A 16,495-nucleotide genomic window follows, 5' to 3' on the forward strand; every position below is an offset into this window, starting at 1 on the left:
TTACTTTTTCACTAAAATTGAAATGAGTGCTGCCATCTTTTGTTTTATATATATATATATATATATATATATATATATATATATATATATATATATATATATATATATATATATATATATATGTACAATGCATCTATGCCCTGGAGCTTTCGTAACAGCTAGATGCCCCAGACGTTAAGGGGGTATTCTAGCAATGAACTTATATCAACAATTCTAGGTGATAAATGTTAGCTTGGCGGTAGACCCTGATTTTCAATCCCTCCATACCAGCTTATTTGCAAAGGGAAGTTGTATGGAGCAGTGGCCAAGCATGTGCACTGCCATTCCATACAATTTTTGGGGAGGTACAGAATCAGCAAAGCGCTCTCATGTGCTAGTGGGGTGGTCAGGGGACCGGTGGTGTCCCAGAGGTCCTTATTTAACATTTATCACCTATCCTGAATTATGATAAAAGTTCATGGATAGAATGCCCTTTTTCTGGTATCAAGTCAGCTATTCACAACTTAATAAGACATTCAAAACCAACTTGTTTGATATGATTAGGAGAAACTCAACAGTGTAGGATCATCACTGCACTGACTTCTTTATTTAATGAAGAATTGTCCAATCTGAACCATTTTTGGCCATTTTACCACTAAAATGCTCTTTCTTGGAGCAAAAGAGCAGGATCTGTAGATACCCAGTCTCACTAATAGACATGTGAATGTATCTTAAATAAATTCTGCTAAGCCCTCCAGTTCACTGGCCCATAGACCATGGTGTCCTATTATGATATTGTATATGCCAAACATTGGTCCAGTCTCCCTAAACCGTGTTTTTTTAGACAGGGTCGGACTGGCACATCAGAGGACCAGTTACTACTCAGATGAGCTCTGACACAATAATGGACTCCAAAGGTCGAGCAGAAGATAATCCCATTTGGAGCAGGCCTTAAAGCCAATCACTTGTCACTAGGGTCTATTTCTTATGGGTTAATTCACAAATAATCTATTTCTATATTTATAACATGTCATTTGTGTACAATCACAGCATCGAAGACTACAATTCAATTAAAAGTGGACGCACGCATGCTCTGTATACAGTAGATAAAGGTCTCTGGCAAGCCTAAGGAATGCTAGTCCGACACTAACTTTAGACCATGTTTTTAGTGGTGGCACCAAGATTAATAGCTAGGGGAGCAAAAAAATTGCAGAGATACATTAGAATTACAGCATTTAACCCTATATCAACCTTGACACTTAGTGGATAATGGTAAAGGTGGAGTTAGAACTTGTTTGAGTATGCATTGCAGAGTTTTTTTTTCGCTCAGCAACAGACCCAAGCTTTTCCTTGTTACTGGTTCCATCGCTTATAAAATTTGCAATTTGTAAAATTGTACACTTGCACACTTGTGCACTTGAATTTACTCATTGCCAAGCATTTATACAATATGTACTGAATAACTTAAGAAAACCATCCTATGCTCATGCCCGCGTGGCCTTTCCTTTGAACCAGGCCTGACTTTATATTGATTTGTAAATAATCCAATTATATAATTTACAGTCTTTCGTTGTATGTAGAGACAATATAAGATTGTCCTGTATGTACAGATGTAGCCATATTTATCTTGACTCTTGACATTATGTTATATTGATCAGTGCCTTGATCCCTCAATACCACTTGACTCTCTTAAACTCAAAAAATTAAGCCACATGCCCTATGTTCTGTCTGGACCTTTATTATCTATCAGACATTAGGAATCTTCTACTTTCCTACATTTATTGAAACCATATCCCTAATGCAATAATATACTGAGATAGCAATAATGGACTATGTTGCCTTCTTCTGCTGTGCTCACTTGCTACAAACTTTAAGGGGTTTTCCAGGACCAATAAAATAATTCCTAGTTAACTACACATCTAAAACCAATGCAGTTTGTAATCTACTTGCGTTTCCATAGTTGTTTCTAATGCCGTATTTCACATGAAGTTACGTGATACGTCGCCCACAGTAAATCCGAACTTCCGCCGCTGCCCTGTACATGAGAGCTATCACTTCCTTCCGGCAGGCTCAGTGTACGGGCATGTCATTCCTGACGTCACTGTACACTGTGGGAAGGGGTGGACCGTATACCCTGCTTCTTCCGTCTCTGAGCATGTGTGGATGATACACGGTGTTCACCACGCAAGCTCGATCCTCTGCTCTTACAGCGCCTGCCTGGCTTGTCGTCCCCCCCCCCCCCAGCCTTTGCTGAATTCCCATTTGCACTAGGCATCTTGGGATTTGTAGGCCATGAGAGTACAGGAAACAGGCGAGTAGCGGTAGAACCTGATGTAAACAAACCGGAGATCGGCCACAACGTGCTAACCGTGAGTAAAATTAATGAAAAAAAAAAGCTGGGCAGCATTGTTAAACCGAACCTAACAGGAATATCTCAATAAAAAATATTAAAAACGATATTGGAAAACCCCTTTAACACACAAAACAGATGTTCCTTGATGTAGGATGGTGTTAAAGAAAATAATGTTCCTGTAAAAGCGTGGGGGAGAATTACCAACTCTTAAAGAGGATTTTGATGCATGTTTTGAATATTTGTACATATGCCAGAATTGGGCTAGTTTGTTTATGCACTGTGATTTTTGTGCTGTTTTTATCCCATAGGTGGCGTACCACAGAAGTCCAGCCTGTTGCACTTATGGTATGCTGCTGTTTAGTGCATCGTAATGTTATTTATGTGTATGGCAGGTGCCATGAATGAAAGTTTGCTTGCTAGTGCTCTAAATTACTTGGCGCCATCTTTGTTAAATATATGCAAAATAGCGCCAGAACGTCATAGCATGGTTACACTGCATCCTGGCGCTTCAGGAGGCTGTTTCTGCCAATAGTGTTCAGTGTTCGGGTGGAAGAGGAGGACATTGGCTTGAGATAGCTGCCGATAGAAGTCCTGAGAGTGGAATGTGGAACTGCTGTATAAAATGACAACAAAAGCTGGTGACTGTGCGCATACCACCATCATGTACAGGCCAGGGTGGGATTACCTCGACCACCTTAAATAATTAGACCGACACCAACTTAACTTTTAAACGTGGGTTGACACGAGGGTCGGCCACAGCTTTATTTATTATTCCAATATTTTAAAATAAACTGTTAACCGCTGATACCCGTATGCCAGCCTGCCTAAGGCAGAGCATGTAGGTCACTTCTTTTAATAGCAAAATTACTGCCTGCTGTGACATGAGATTTCAAACAAACAAAGCCTCAAGACCACAAAATGTAAAGTCCCCATGACAAACTTGGAGACGCTCAACAAAACGACCATTGCACGGAGTACAATCCACTCAAAATATACCCAGTGCTGCAGAGACAACACGCAGTAATATTTTCTTTCGTTACGTGTTTCCATTTGTTGTCACTTTTTTTTTTTTTTTAATAAATTATTTTTATGAACCAAAATCTCCTCTCTTCATCTCCTCTTTTTTTGTTTTTTATAACAAAATAGATTCAACATCACAAAATAGATCCAACATCGCAAAATAGGGAGGGAGGGTGGGACAAGTAACGGCCAGAAGAGGAAGATGTCTGCCCGCCCTCAGCTTATAAAACCCGGAAAGGGAGGGTGGGCCAGTCCGCCCACAAGACTGCCCCCCAAAACGCCCAGTGGGGCGGATGCCCTCCGTCCTTATATGGGCCTGCGCTCCTACTGCCTAACTTAGAAAGGCCCGCCCTGGCCATCAATGTCCCTCCTTTAACCCCTTCCGTGCCACACAGTCATGAGCCCAATGGCTAGTGCGCCTGAGGGCTTCCAGGGACCATAGTCTGTGGGTCCTGGAGATGATTGCAGGCGACAGACAGAGGCTTCCCTTTCTAATGTGAGCTGTGGTCGGTGGGTGACGGGCAGGAGCCTCCCCACGTGAGACAATATAGTAGTGCAGCCAGTTGCGGCCTAGTAGGCCTGAACTAACATTCCCTGCATCAGGGAGGAGTTCCCTTGACTTGTCCGATGAAAGTGTGAGGCAGCCAGTCATCAACCGCCAGTCTGAACCATCTTATGTAAGAGACTGTGCCTCTCATATAGAGAAGTGCGGAAACACCGATTTAGTAAAGTCTTTGTTGTCACAAGCTCCTGGTGTCTGTTCTATCTCTTCTACGACAAACCTGCAAGAACCATGTACCACCTTGGGCACATTCTTTAAACAAAAGAGTATTTTCTCAGGTTAAACTGCATTTTTTAAGGTATGAAGGCCCCTTGCTTAAAGGGCTCAGATGCTCCTATTGTATGTCTGCCCCTACTTGCCAGTCATGTCTAAAACCCCCAGCACCTTCTCTATCTTGCTCCATGTAACCAATGACAATGCCGATGTTTTCGACTCCATGTTTAACTACATTACTGCTAGATTCAGTTCCACTAAGTTTTTGCCTCTCCCTGAGGAGTTCACGCTTCATCTCCCTGTGACTTACTTTACCATTTTCATTGACGAGAAGTTTGAACTATTACTTTTAAGAAATATTATCTTCGTTCAACTTCTCAGGCTAGATTGTTGCCACATTTCCAATATATTTTTTGGCTTCGGACAAATACTAAATCTGCTCTTACCTGACTAATTGTCTTTCCACAAACTCAGGTCATCAGGTCAAAAGTTCTCATTTGATGAAGAAGTTGACTAGTTCCAGAAATAGTACAATTTATATTTCAAGAGAAATGTTCAATAATTTGTTCAGTTTTGTTAAAAGTGCATTGACACTAAGGACCGTACATAGAAAACATAAATATGAAATTTAAAACTAAAATTAAATGTATTTTTATTTTCATTTAAGAATATTTCTTTAGTTTTATATACTTTTGGAGATATAACTTTTCAATTTTCAACGTTATAAAGTACCAAGGGCTGTATACTATGAACATTTATACAGGTCATTTTACGACCAGTATATCCTATGTAAACATGGGTGTATGTGCAGCGTAGGTTCGCACCTCATAGAGGTCGCCTTGTCGTGGCAGGTGGGCTCACACAATTTGATCAAAATGTGCGCTAAGAATCTCTATGAGGTATAGTCCTCTTTGTTTGTATGTGTATATGTTACAATGTGAGTGTGTGTGTGTGTGTATGTGTGTGTGTGTGTGTGTGTGTGTGTGTGTGTGTGTGTGTCTCTCTCTCTCTGCATGTGTTTATGTCTCTGTTGTGTGTTCAATATTAAAGTAGAAGAGATAAAAACAAAGATATCTGTGCTGCCTCCTATATACCCTGCTGCACCCTATATATCCTACTGCCCCTATATATCCTGCTGCCCCCTATATATCCTGCTGACCCTATATACCCTGCTGCCCCCTATATACGCTGCTGCCTCCTATATATCCTGCTTCCCCCTATATACCCTGCTGCCCCCTATATACCCTGCTGCCCCTTATATTCTCTGCTGCCCCTTATATATATGCCTGTGTGTGTGTGTGTGTGTGTGTGTGTGTGTGTGTGTGTGTGTGTTTATATGTGTCTGTGGGTATAGTTATCATCTACGACATTATCTGTACTCAGAGAGTTATTACTGTGTTAGCTATGGTGTTACATAGGACTGCAGATAACATCCACTACATTATATGTACTCAAAAAGTTATCACTATATTATCTGTGGTGTTACATAGGACTGCAGGTAACATCTACTACATTATCTGTACTCAGTTATTACTTTGTGTTATCTGCGGCGTTATATAGGGCTGCACATGAAATCTATGACATTATCTGTACTGGGTATATATGTGCCTGTGTGGGTATATATGGGTCTGCTTGTGAATGTGTCTTTGTGTTTGTATAAATGTGCCTTTTATGTATTTGTATATGTCCCTGTCTGTGTATTTATCTGCGAGTGTGTGTGGTGTGTATGTGTGTGTGTGTGTGTGTGTGTGTGTGTGTGTGTATATGTGTCTGTACGTCTATATATTTATCTGTATGTATATATTCCAGATGTGTGTATGTATATTTGCCTGTATGTCTAAATATCTGTCTTTATGTATGTACATTATATATGTTCCAGTATGTGCGTGTCTATATATGTGGTTAATTTTTGGTTTGTGTAGGGTGCGGCAATAGAGAGTCCTGCACAGGGTGCCATCCAACCTAAGGCCGGCCCTGGGTACATTGTACAGACCATATCAGACATTACATAGTGACAAAACTAATTACCAATTCAAACAAGAGAAGTGAGGACCCTGCTCGCAAGAGCTTACAATCTATGAATATATAAAAGTGTGCATGTACAGTATGTGCTAAGTCTGTAAGCCTTGTTCACACGGCGTGTATTCAACATGTTTTTTGGCACATTGTACACACCAAAAAACGCATCAAAAACGCATGGTTTGAGCTTCCCACTACATCAATGGGAAAGCGCGTTGTTAGTGTGTACGACACGTTTTTTACGCGAACGTACTTAAAAAACACGTGTCGCGTAAAAATAGAAGCGTCAAGGCAAATCTTTTGTGCGTAAAACATGCCGAAAATTTGCCTTATTCCCGTAGTCAATATAGTCCTAATTACATGCAAAAAACACGCAGATAGCGTGCAAAATCGCGTAAATAAATAAATAAATAAATAATGAAAACGCATAAAAAACGTCTAGCACCATGTGAACAAGGCCTAAGTATCACATACCTCAGCATTGGAAAGTATATAAACCTTGCTGTAAAACACTATACATATTACACCATTACAGAAGTGTACCAGTTTGTGAACACTGGAATAATTAATTGTTAGAATGACAGGTTCAATTTCATACCATTCCCATGGGACATAACATTTTCTTTAGGGAATCACATAAGTTATTGATGCATCAAATAATATACAGTATATTATTTATAACAGTGTATAAATCAATATCAAAGGTATAGAAAGTTCACAAGAATATTCTCTTTAATCTGTATCATTTATATAATAATATTTGGCATATTTATAAAGCACCAATTTATTTGTACACAGATTGTAATCCCTCTCACCAGTTGTTCCCTGTGGTTCTACTGAACCAGACATCGATCACTGTAGAGCCCTTTGGTTATCTCAAATTAGTTAAAGAGGACCTGTCACCTCTCCGGACATGTCTGTTTTAGTACATACTTGTATTCCTCATGAAATAACAATTCCAGAGTATTTTTTCTTAGAATTCTATGTTGTGCCGTTCCTCTGTTATACCTCCTAGAAATATATGAATAAATTGTCAACTGGGTGTTACCAGTTGGGGGGGGGGGGTCCTATACGGAATGACAATGTCCAATCAGTGATGATAGAGTGAAACTGTAGGGACACACCTCTTGAATGGTAACACCCAGTTGTGAATTTATTCGCAAATTTCTAGGTGGAATATCAGAGGAACGGCACAATGTTCCTAGAAAATATTTTCCAGAATAGTTATTTTATAGGGAATACAATTATTTACTAAAAAAAAAAGACATGCCAGTCCCTTATAGGTAGAACTGTAGGGGTCTCATTGTTGCGGCCATAACATAAAAAGTGTAACTTAAAGTTCCTGGGCCTCAATGCAAAATCTATAACAGGGTCTCTTACCTATTATTTATAATACTGATACCTCCTTAGGTGGCAGAGGGGCCTTTGGGCCCTGTCAGGTACCAGGGCCTGGGTTCAACTGCTACCTCTACACCCCCATTAACTGTGCCCATGCATGTGTGAAACCAGCCTATTATTTAGGCCTCATACACATGACCGTAGGGGTTTTTACTGTCCACAATGTCTACAGATACATATCCGTAGCTGTCCATAATTGTGGAAGACCTCATAGACTTCTATGGGCGAGTCCGTGCCGCAATTGCGGACAAGAATAGGACATGTTCTATATTTTGGGGATCATTTCCTACAGCCCAGACACACATCCATAAATATACGGAAAGGTTTCCGTGGCCAATAGAAATGAGTGGGTCCGCAATTTCATTCTCCTGTTTCCTCTCACACCCCAAAAATATATTAATAGATAAATTGACTACTGTGTAAGTCCCCATGCGCACGACTGTAATTTTCATCCGTAAGATTTTCCTGTTTCCTCTCACACCCCAAAAACATAGTCATGGGTAAATTGACTACTGTGTAAGGCACACGACCGGATGAAAATTACAGTCGTGTGCATGGGGTCTAACACAGTAGTCAATTTACCTATGAGTAGGGGGCGTGAGAGGAAACAGGAGAATCTGCCAGGCATGGATGAAAGCTTTTGGAGAACATACAAACTCCTTGCAGATGTTGCCCTTATTGGATTTGAACTAACAACTTTAGTATTATATATATATATATACTATCCAGCTATCTGTATTGAATACACAGTAGTTATATGTAAGTGTGTGTAACTTTTATTTTAAGGGGGTCTGAATCTATAATATCAGCTAACTTCAAATAACAATTTTCACCCCCCTTACACCCTTTCTCCGTTTCCTTGGTGACTGCTTTATTTCATAGGTGTTGATAAATGCATCCTATATTATTTATCCCTTCATAATTACAATGAGCTACTGACCCAGCCGGCCATGTATAAGGGTGTGTTCACATTGGTGTTGGGCTTCCGCTCTTCGGCTCCGTCTGACCTTTCCATCGGAGGAACTGATGCAAGAAATGTCAAGCCAAAACTATAGCTTCCATTTGCATTACCATTGAATTCAATGGGAGTAATTCAGTAATGTTTCCGTTTTTTTTACGGAAACAATCACGTAGTTGACTACGCTATTGTTTCCAAGCAAAAAAATTGAAACCTTAAGAAACGGAAAAGAAACGGAGACCATTTGCAAGGGAAACATTACCATTGAAATCAATGGTAATGCAAACGAAACTATGGTTTCCGTTTGGCTTTCCATTCATCGGTTCCTCTGACGGAAAGGTCGAATGGAACCGATGAATAGAAGCGCAACGCTGATGTGAACAGGCCCTTAGGCTAAATTCACAGTACCGTTAAACTCCATTTAGCTCTTTTCCGTCGGAGGAAAAGATGAACGAGAATCCAAATGGAATGCATCGCTTCCGTTAGAATTACCATTGGACGGAAGCACAAGTGCAGTCTGCAGCACTTTTGCTTCATAAAAAAAAAAAATAGCGAATGGAGGCAAACGGAAAGCATCTGAAACAAAAGAATTACCATTGAAATCAATGGTAATTCTAACGGAAGCGATGCTTTACGTTTGGACTCTCGTTCACCTCTTTTTCTGACGGAAGAGCGCTAAATGTACTATAACGGTAGTGTGAAAGGAGCTTTAGCTTGGTCCATAGAATAAATATTATTAACCTAATCAATATTATTAGCTGCATTCTTTACCTTTTAGTTTAAATCAATTGTAAGGGTCTGTTCACATCAGTGTGCGGTTTCCGTTGATGGGTTCCATCAGACCTTGCCGTCGGAGGAACCCATCAACGGAAAGGCAAACAAAAACCATAGCTTCCGTTTGCATTACCGTTGATTTCAATGGTAATGCTTCCGTTGCTAATGGTTTCCGTTGGTCTCCATTCCATAAGGTTTCTGTTTTTTTGGGGGAATCAATAGCGTTGTCGACATTCCCATCTCAATGTAGGAGTTCTTTCACCTCGTATATTAATCAAAGCAGACACAGAGTGTGAAAGGGTGGGACTATGTGGGTGACCTACACAAGATTAAGGCTGGATTCACACATCACATATTTTTATGCAAATTTTGATACAGATTTTTGAGCCAAAGCAAGAAAATCTGCAAAAAATACGCAATGTGTGAATCCAGCCTAACAGGCATGGAGGGAGTAAGAACTAATCAGAGTATAATTGTACACGGGTGCGTGACTGTGACTATAGTCTCCACAGTCTACAAAATGACTGATAATGCTTGCAACTTCCTGTTAACAGTACATTTACAATACATAGGTTTAGAGCTCAACCATCTGAAAAAGCAAAAATATTGTGAGCACTAAAGGCCTTTTACACGGGCCAATTCATAGAACGCTCGTTGCCTGTGTAAACAGGGCAGCGATCAGTAGATGAACGCGCAAACGCTTGATCATCTGCGGATCGTATAGTTTCGTTTCCTATCGTTTTAAAAATGAGAATTATTATCGTTGTTGGCAGCACATCTCCCTGTGTAAGCAGGTAGACGTGTTGCCGACATGACAATAATGTATGGGGACGAGCGATAATAGTAACAAGCGCTGGTCCCCATACTAGCTCCTTGTGAAGGGAACAAATGAGCGCCGATCAGGACAGGCCATGTAAGAGGACCTTAAGGCTGGCTATACACGTTAGATGTATGTTGGCCGAACCTGCCAATTTCGGTAAGACTAGTCGACCATCATGTGTATTGTGGCATCCCAACTCTACCCCGATGGCAAATTTTCGTGTGAAAGAAGTGTCGAGCATCCTGATGTTCTTTAGTTCTTTAGTAGATAAGGTGCAGAGGAGTCTGGCAGCGGCTTTTTCTCCCTTCTCCCCATTGAAAACACATGCACGCTTAGCGAGCGTGAATGTGTATGAGGAAGTCGGGAGGACTGTCGGTTGTTTGGCCAGTATTAGACAACAGAAAAATTGATTAACATGTATTTCCGCTTCCCCTTGGATTTTTGTTGTGTACTACATATGTGCTTTACATGTGCAGCTGATCCATGTGAGTATTATCCCCATTGTCATTCAATGGGGTAATCCTCAGATTTTCTGTGCGGAATCTGCAGAAAAAATTAGCATGCTACTTATTTACGGAGTTGATCTTTTTTTCCACATTGCGGCTAAAAATATGTTTGAAAGTTTTCTGCAGCACGTGAACGGGTTGTGGATTGTTTTCAGATTTGATATGGATTTCGGCGTGGTATCCGAGCCGGAATTCATGTCAAATCTGACACATGTGAACGACCCTAAATGTTACATATGTCTATTACAACTTCCCATGTATTATTATACACAGATATCTGTATATTGTTTCTATGTTCCAATAATAAACATTTTCCTCTGAATGTTACATTTTATAAAACTATGGCAGAGATTTATTGGGATGGACTATGGAGACCCAGAAGTTAAAGATCTAGAAATTATATCATTGATTTGCTCGATGTGAAATGAGTGACTCTCTTTTTTGGAGCATCTGGATGTAATAGAGGGGGATCCCTGCTCAGGCCCCCCCCCCCCCCACTATTAGCCGGAGTGTAAAGCCACTACATAGAGCAGCCCTCCCTCTGCATTATACAGATGGCTCATTGATTTTAAAGGACGGTGTGTAATGCGTTGCTGCAAGGAACCCTGTGATCAGTACATTGTCTGCGGACCTATCAAAAAAGTAGGGAATGTCCAAATCAGACAACCCCTTTAATAGAGGAAGGGATTTTTTAAGTTTGTTAATCTCTGCTTAGGATGATCGTACGTCTGTACCTCTGTAGACGATTTGACCAATGACTGTACAACTTCCTTTTTTATATAGAAGATATCTGGGGAAATGACTTTCCAACATACTGGAAATTCTTTTAAATAGATGATTGATTATAAGTCAATAGGGTCTGTCGGGCACTGCTGGGATCCATTGTACGACAGATTGGGCACAGCGCCGCGACTTCAGTTCTGTACATTGCATATGTAAACAAAGCCCCAAAGACAAACAGTGGTTGTCCAAAAAAAGACACGAATTGCTACAAAACTGATAAATTAATGTCACAATCGTAATATTACCTATGATAATTGCAAATCCTGGAAATATTGAATTGTCACTGAATTGTCTCCAAAGCAATTGCACAATGTACGGGCATCTATGACCACAGATATAAACAAATAGATATAGAGCAATAGATAAAATAGAGAGAGAAAGAGAGAGAGAGAGAGAGAGAGAGAGAAAGAAAGAAAGAGAGAGAGATAGAGAAAGAGATAGAGATAGAGACAGAGATAGAAAAAGAGAAATAGAGAGGGAGGGAGAGAGGGAGAGAGAAAGACAGAGAAAAAGAGAGAGAGATAAAGAGAGAGAGAGACAGAGCGAACGATGGAGAGAAAGGGAGAGAAAGAGGGAGAGAAAGAGGGAGCGAAACAGAGAGAGAGATAGAGAGAGAGAAAGAGAGAGAGAAAGAGAGAGAGAAACAGAGAGAGAGAAACAGAGAGAAACAGAGAGAGAAATAGAGAGAGAAAAAGAAAGAGAAAGAGAGAGAGAGAAAGAGAGAGAGAAAGAGAGAGAGAAACAGAGAGAAACAGAGAGAGAAATAGAGAGAGAAAAAGAAAGAGAAAGAGAGAGAGAGAAAGAGAGAGAGAAAGAGAGAGAGAAAGAAATAGAGAGATAGAGAAAGAGATAGAGATAGAGACAGAGATAGAAAAAAGAGAGAGATAAAGAGAGAGAGACAGAGCGAACGATGGAGAGAAAGGGAGAGAAAGAGGGAAAGAAAGAGGGAGCGAAACAGAGAGAGAGAGAGAGAAAGACAGAGAGAGAAAGAGAGAGAGAAACAGAGAGAGAAATAGAGAAAAAGAAAGAGAAAGAGAGAGAGAGCGAAAGAGAGAGAGAAACAGAGAGAAACAGAGAGAGAAATAGAGAGAGAAAAAGAAAGAGAAAGAGAGAGAGAAACAGAGAGAGAAAGAGAGAGAAAAAGAAAGAGAGAGAGAGAGAAAGAGAGAGAGAAAAAGAGAGAGAAAAAGAGAGAGAAAGAGAGCGAGAGATAGAGAGAGAGAAAGAGAGAAAGGGAGAGAGAGAGAAAGAGAGAGAGAGAGAAAGAGAGAGGATAGATAGATAGATAGATAGATAGATAGATAGATAGATAGATAGATAGATAGATAGATAGATAGATAGATAGATAGATAGATAGATAGATAGATAGATAGATAGATAGAGGGTTGGACTGGCCCACCAGAGAACTAGAGGATCTTCTCGTCTGACACAATAATAGTTCTTAAAGGTCCAGTAAAAGGAGCCAATCACTTGCCACTAGGGTCTATTTCTTATTGAATAATTCACAAATTACCTATTACACCTTATTGATATACACTGTGTGTACAATGATAACAATAAGGACTATGATGAAATGAAAAGTGGACATATTCTATATAGATGGAGGGTGGACCCTCAGAATCATCTCCTCTGGTGGGCCCCAGGAACCCCAGTCCTACGATAGATGATAGATAGATAGATAGATAGATAGATAGATAGATAGATAGATAGATAGATAGATAGATAGATAGATTCTAAAAACGGATGAGGGGGAGGGGAAATGCTTTACATTGTCCTGTAATCTACAAAAAGTACTGCAGGTAAACTGGGAAAACTGGCATTAAAGGGATAGTGATACACATTCCAAATAATGAACTGCAAGCTCTGTGATTGAGTATCATTAACTATTAATATGCCAATGTGCAAAGTGGGGAATTTAATGGTGAAATAAAAGAATTGCAGAGGTACTGTACATGGGAGACGGGGCTAGGAAAGGGTTAAGTAAAAAGAAAAGGAGAAGGAGGGAGAGTGAAAAGAGGGAAAGAGAGAGAGTGGGGAGAGAGGCCTGGGAAAGAACAAGAGAGAAAAGAGAGAGGGGGTTGAAAATAGTGAGTAAGAGAAAGAGAGAGACCACAGAACGGATGTTTGAGAGAAGGAGAATAAATGATGCCCAACCCCCCCACCCCCTTCCCTCTCCCTCCTCTCTCTCCCTCTCTGTCTTGTTGTTTCAAACAATAGACACAGACTCCCTCCCTCTATCACACACACACACTCAGCAAGAGGCAGTGCAGCTCACACAGGAGCCTGAAGAAGAGAATTTAAAAAAAATTATACACAAAACATCAAGCTGCTTTAATGCCCCTCCGGCCGCCTTGTGATGGACGTTAGGTTCTACCCTCCTGCCCCCACCAGCGTGGGCACCTTATCTACAGACCCCACCTGCCTCAGCCCCCTGGACTTTTATCACTGCAACAAGGTACAGTGTTAACACTCTGCTGCCACTTCTGCTCATAGCAATTGCTCTGCTCTTATTCAACTGCTTGCTCTTATTGCTTGTTGAGTGGGAAAGGGTTAAGACCAGTGGTGGATGGTAACTTTGTGTTCTTAGTGCCCAGTGTGACACTGGTGCCTGGGATGGATGCTGCACCAGATCATTAGAAAGAGTTCGCCAGTGAGAAGTTGGTTTGCACTGTGTTACATGTCATGACCAAGCTGGTGATCGCTGGCACACCACTTGCTGGTCTGGTCCACTCTACTACAGCTGGGCATTTTACTGGAGGGTACAGGGCATGCTGTTTGGAGATCCATGTTCTAGCTTGCTGCATGCTCTGAACTTGTAGGGCAGTGTGTAATACTTTGGGATGACAGCAGCAAGGAAGTGCACATTGTTATCAGGCAGGGATGCTTATTTAACCCAGAAATGTCCACGGTGTGTAGATATTGTTACAAATACATAGAAAACAGCCACATCACTAACAAATATCAAATCAACATCAAGTCTTGAACAGGACATCTCCAGTCCTCAGATGCCATGTTATGCCATGTTGTGACTGCACATGCACATGGGGTGACATACTATGCAGTATGAAGATAGTCACTGGGGGATCACTTACATTTGTCATCAGATAGATAGTTTCAATGACCAGCATAATAGAGGTCCAGAAAGTGAGCAGATGTGATGCCAACCATAAATGAACAGAGGTACGTGTAGTTATGATGTTATGAATTAAGAGATGTACACATAGTTAATATGTACATCATGAATTTATTGAGGTAGAGGTAGTTGTAGTGGCCACACCAAATTTAGAGAGGTAGAAGAAGTTGTGGTGACCACCATGAATTCATAGAAGTAGAGTAGATCATGGTGGCCACCATCAATTGATAAAGGTAGAGGTAGTTGTGGTGGCCACCATCAATTCATAGAAGTAGAGTAGATCATGGTGGCCACCATCAATTGATAAAGGTAGTTGTTGTGGTGGTCACCATGAATTCGTAGAAGTAGAGTAGATCATGGTGGCCACCATCAATTGATAAAGGTAGAGGTAGTTGTGGTGGCCACCATGAATTCATAGAAGTAGAGTAGATCATGGTGGCCACCATCAGTTGATAAAGGTAGAGATAGTTGTGGTGGCCACAATGAATTCATAGAAGTAGAGTAAGTTGTGGTGACCACCATGAGTTCATAGAGATAAAGTTCCTTGTGGTGGGCACCATGAATTTATAGAGGTAGTTGTGATGCCCACCATGAATTCATAGAGATTTGTCACGCTAACCTTTCTGTGACTTCCAAAGTGTCATTCCCTTAGCTCCGAACAGGTGACAAGTTCTTGAGACACCAGGCATGGTTGGTTGAGATCTTTCCTAAGGAATACAAACACCTTACAGCTCCTCTCGTTGACTGCTATTGGCTACACTTTGTCCTTCCCACTTCCAAATCCCCCCAAAACCATTCCTAGCCTGTCCACCCTCCCCTCCCTACTCCGGCCATTAAAAATAAATGATTATAAGATCACGCCTTCATTTCCATGTATATGGAGATGTGCTTGCCTTAACCCTTACATCCCCTGATATAAAATAAAACAAACAACAAAAAAAAAAGAAATAAAACTCTCCTCCGGTATTGTATCTTCTTATACAGTTGAGGTGTGCTGACACACAATTGAGGAAAACAATTTGAGATGTCAGATATTATGGTGCGGCAGCTAACAGGAAAATACTCTCATTTATGTTGTAGTTGGGTTCATAGTAAACTTGCAGTGCATATAGGCAGACGTGCCAGAGGTGTTCTAAATAATAGAGCGAATTCATTGTGGTGGATCTACCATAAGCAGCCATGTTCAGGATTTTAGACAAATATCTTAGGGTGAGTATTGCTTTATTATATTCTACATTTATTTAACAAATAAGCTACATTGTAACATGGTCTTAGTTTATTAACAATATAGTGTAATGTATAGGAGGGATGATCAGACTATACTGTATACATGTTTACTATGTTTATCTATACATTATATTCATTATACACCATTGTAGCAGAGCTGAATTTATCATTCTTTTGTGCACAGTGAGGTCGACCTGCAGTCTTATGGAAAATCATCGAAACACATTGTATCAGGATCAGTTCTGCCAGTTGATACACTGAGCCCCTCGTACATCTGTAGATCTTCAGAATATATGTTCGTTTTATAGGGGTTAACCTCATTTATTGGCACAAAGTGGATGTAGGTAAACCGTGCTTGACTTCTTTAACAAAAATAAATCAATTAGCATTTGTTGATCAACAGCAAGTCCCGATAGCATCCTATAGATTGTGGTGGCCATTGAGGCTGTGGAAGGTGCAGGCAGCACTGTCCACGCTGCATTGAGTTATTCTCATGGTGAGGGATCATCACAAGGCCTTTGTGTCAGAACAAAAGTTACAAGGACTGGAAATACCTCTGTTTACCCTGCTCTAAGCCCTATTTACAGTGCCCGTTCTGGGTATAAACAAAGCTCACCCTTTTGCTGCAAGAGAGGAAAGCAAGTAATTGCTCCGTAAGGAAACGGTGCAATGCTACAGGGGAATAGAAGACGCGACTCTTTTTATGTCAATTTATCTGTATTTGGCTCATATATTTGTAGCGAGTAAAAC

At 40.6% G+C, this 16,495-nt stretch overlaps 1 protein-coding gene across 4 annotated transcripts in view; it reads left to right on the plus strand.

Annotated features, from left to right (window-relative positions):
* The first annotated feature begins 13,589 nt into the window (after nt 1-13,589).
* The window catches only part of TOX2 (TOX high mobility group box family member 2), a 107,106-nt gene continuing 104,200 nt past the window's right edge, over nt 13,590-16,495 (plus strand). Inside the window, exon 1 of one of the 4 annotated variants that reach the window (XM_075847040.1) lies at nt 13,590-13,840. In XM_075847040.1, coding sequence (XP_075703155.1) covers nt 13,742-13,840 — 99 coding nt within the window. In that variant the 5' untranslated portion in view covers nt 13,590-13,741. Of the gene's footprint in view, nt 13,841-15,461; nt 15,728-16,495 lie in introns of those variants that run through there. The other 3 variants (XM_075847039.1, XM_075847042.1, XM_075847041.1) reach the window with 3 other exon arrangements.

The sequence above is a fragment of the Rhinoderma darwinii genome, chromosome 13, assembly GCF_050947455.1.
Source record: "Rhinoderma darwinii isolate aRhiDar2 chromosome 13, aRhiDar2.hap1, whole genome shotgun sequence".
In the NCBI taxonomy this organism is placed as follows: domain Eukaryota; kingdom Metazoa; phylum Chordata; class Amphibia; order Anura; family Rhinodermatidae; genus Rhinoderma; species Rhinoderma darwinii.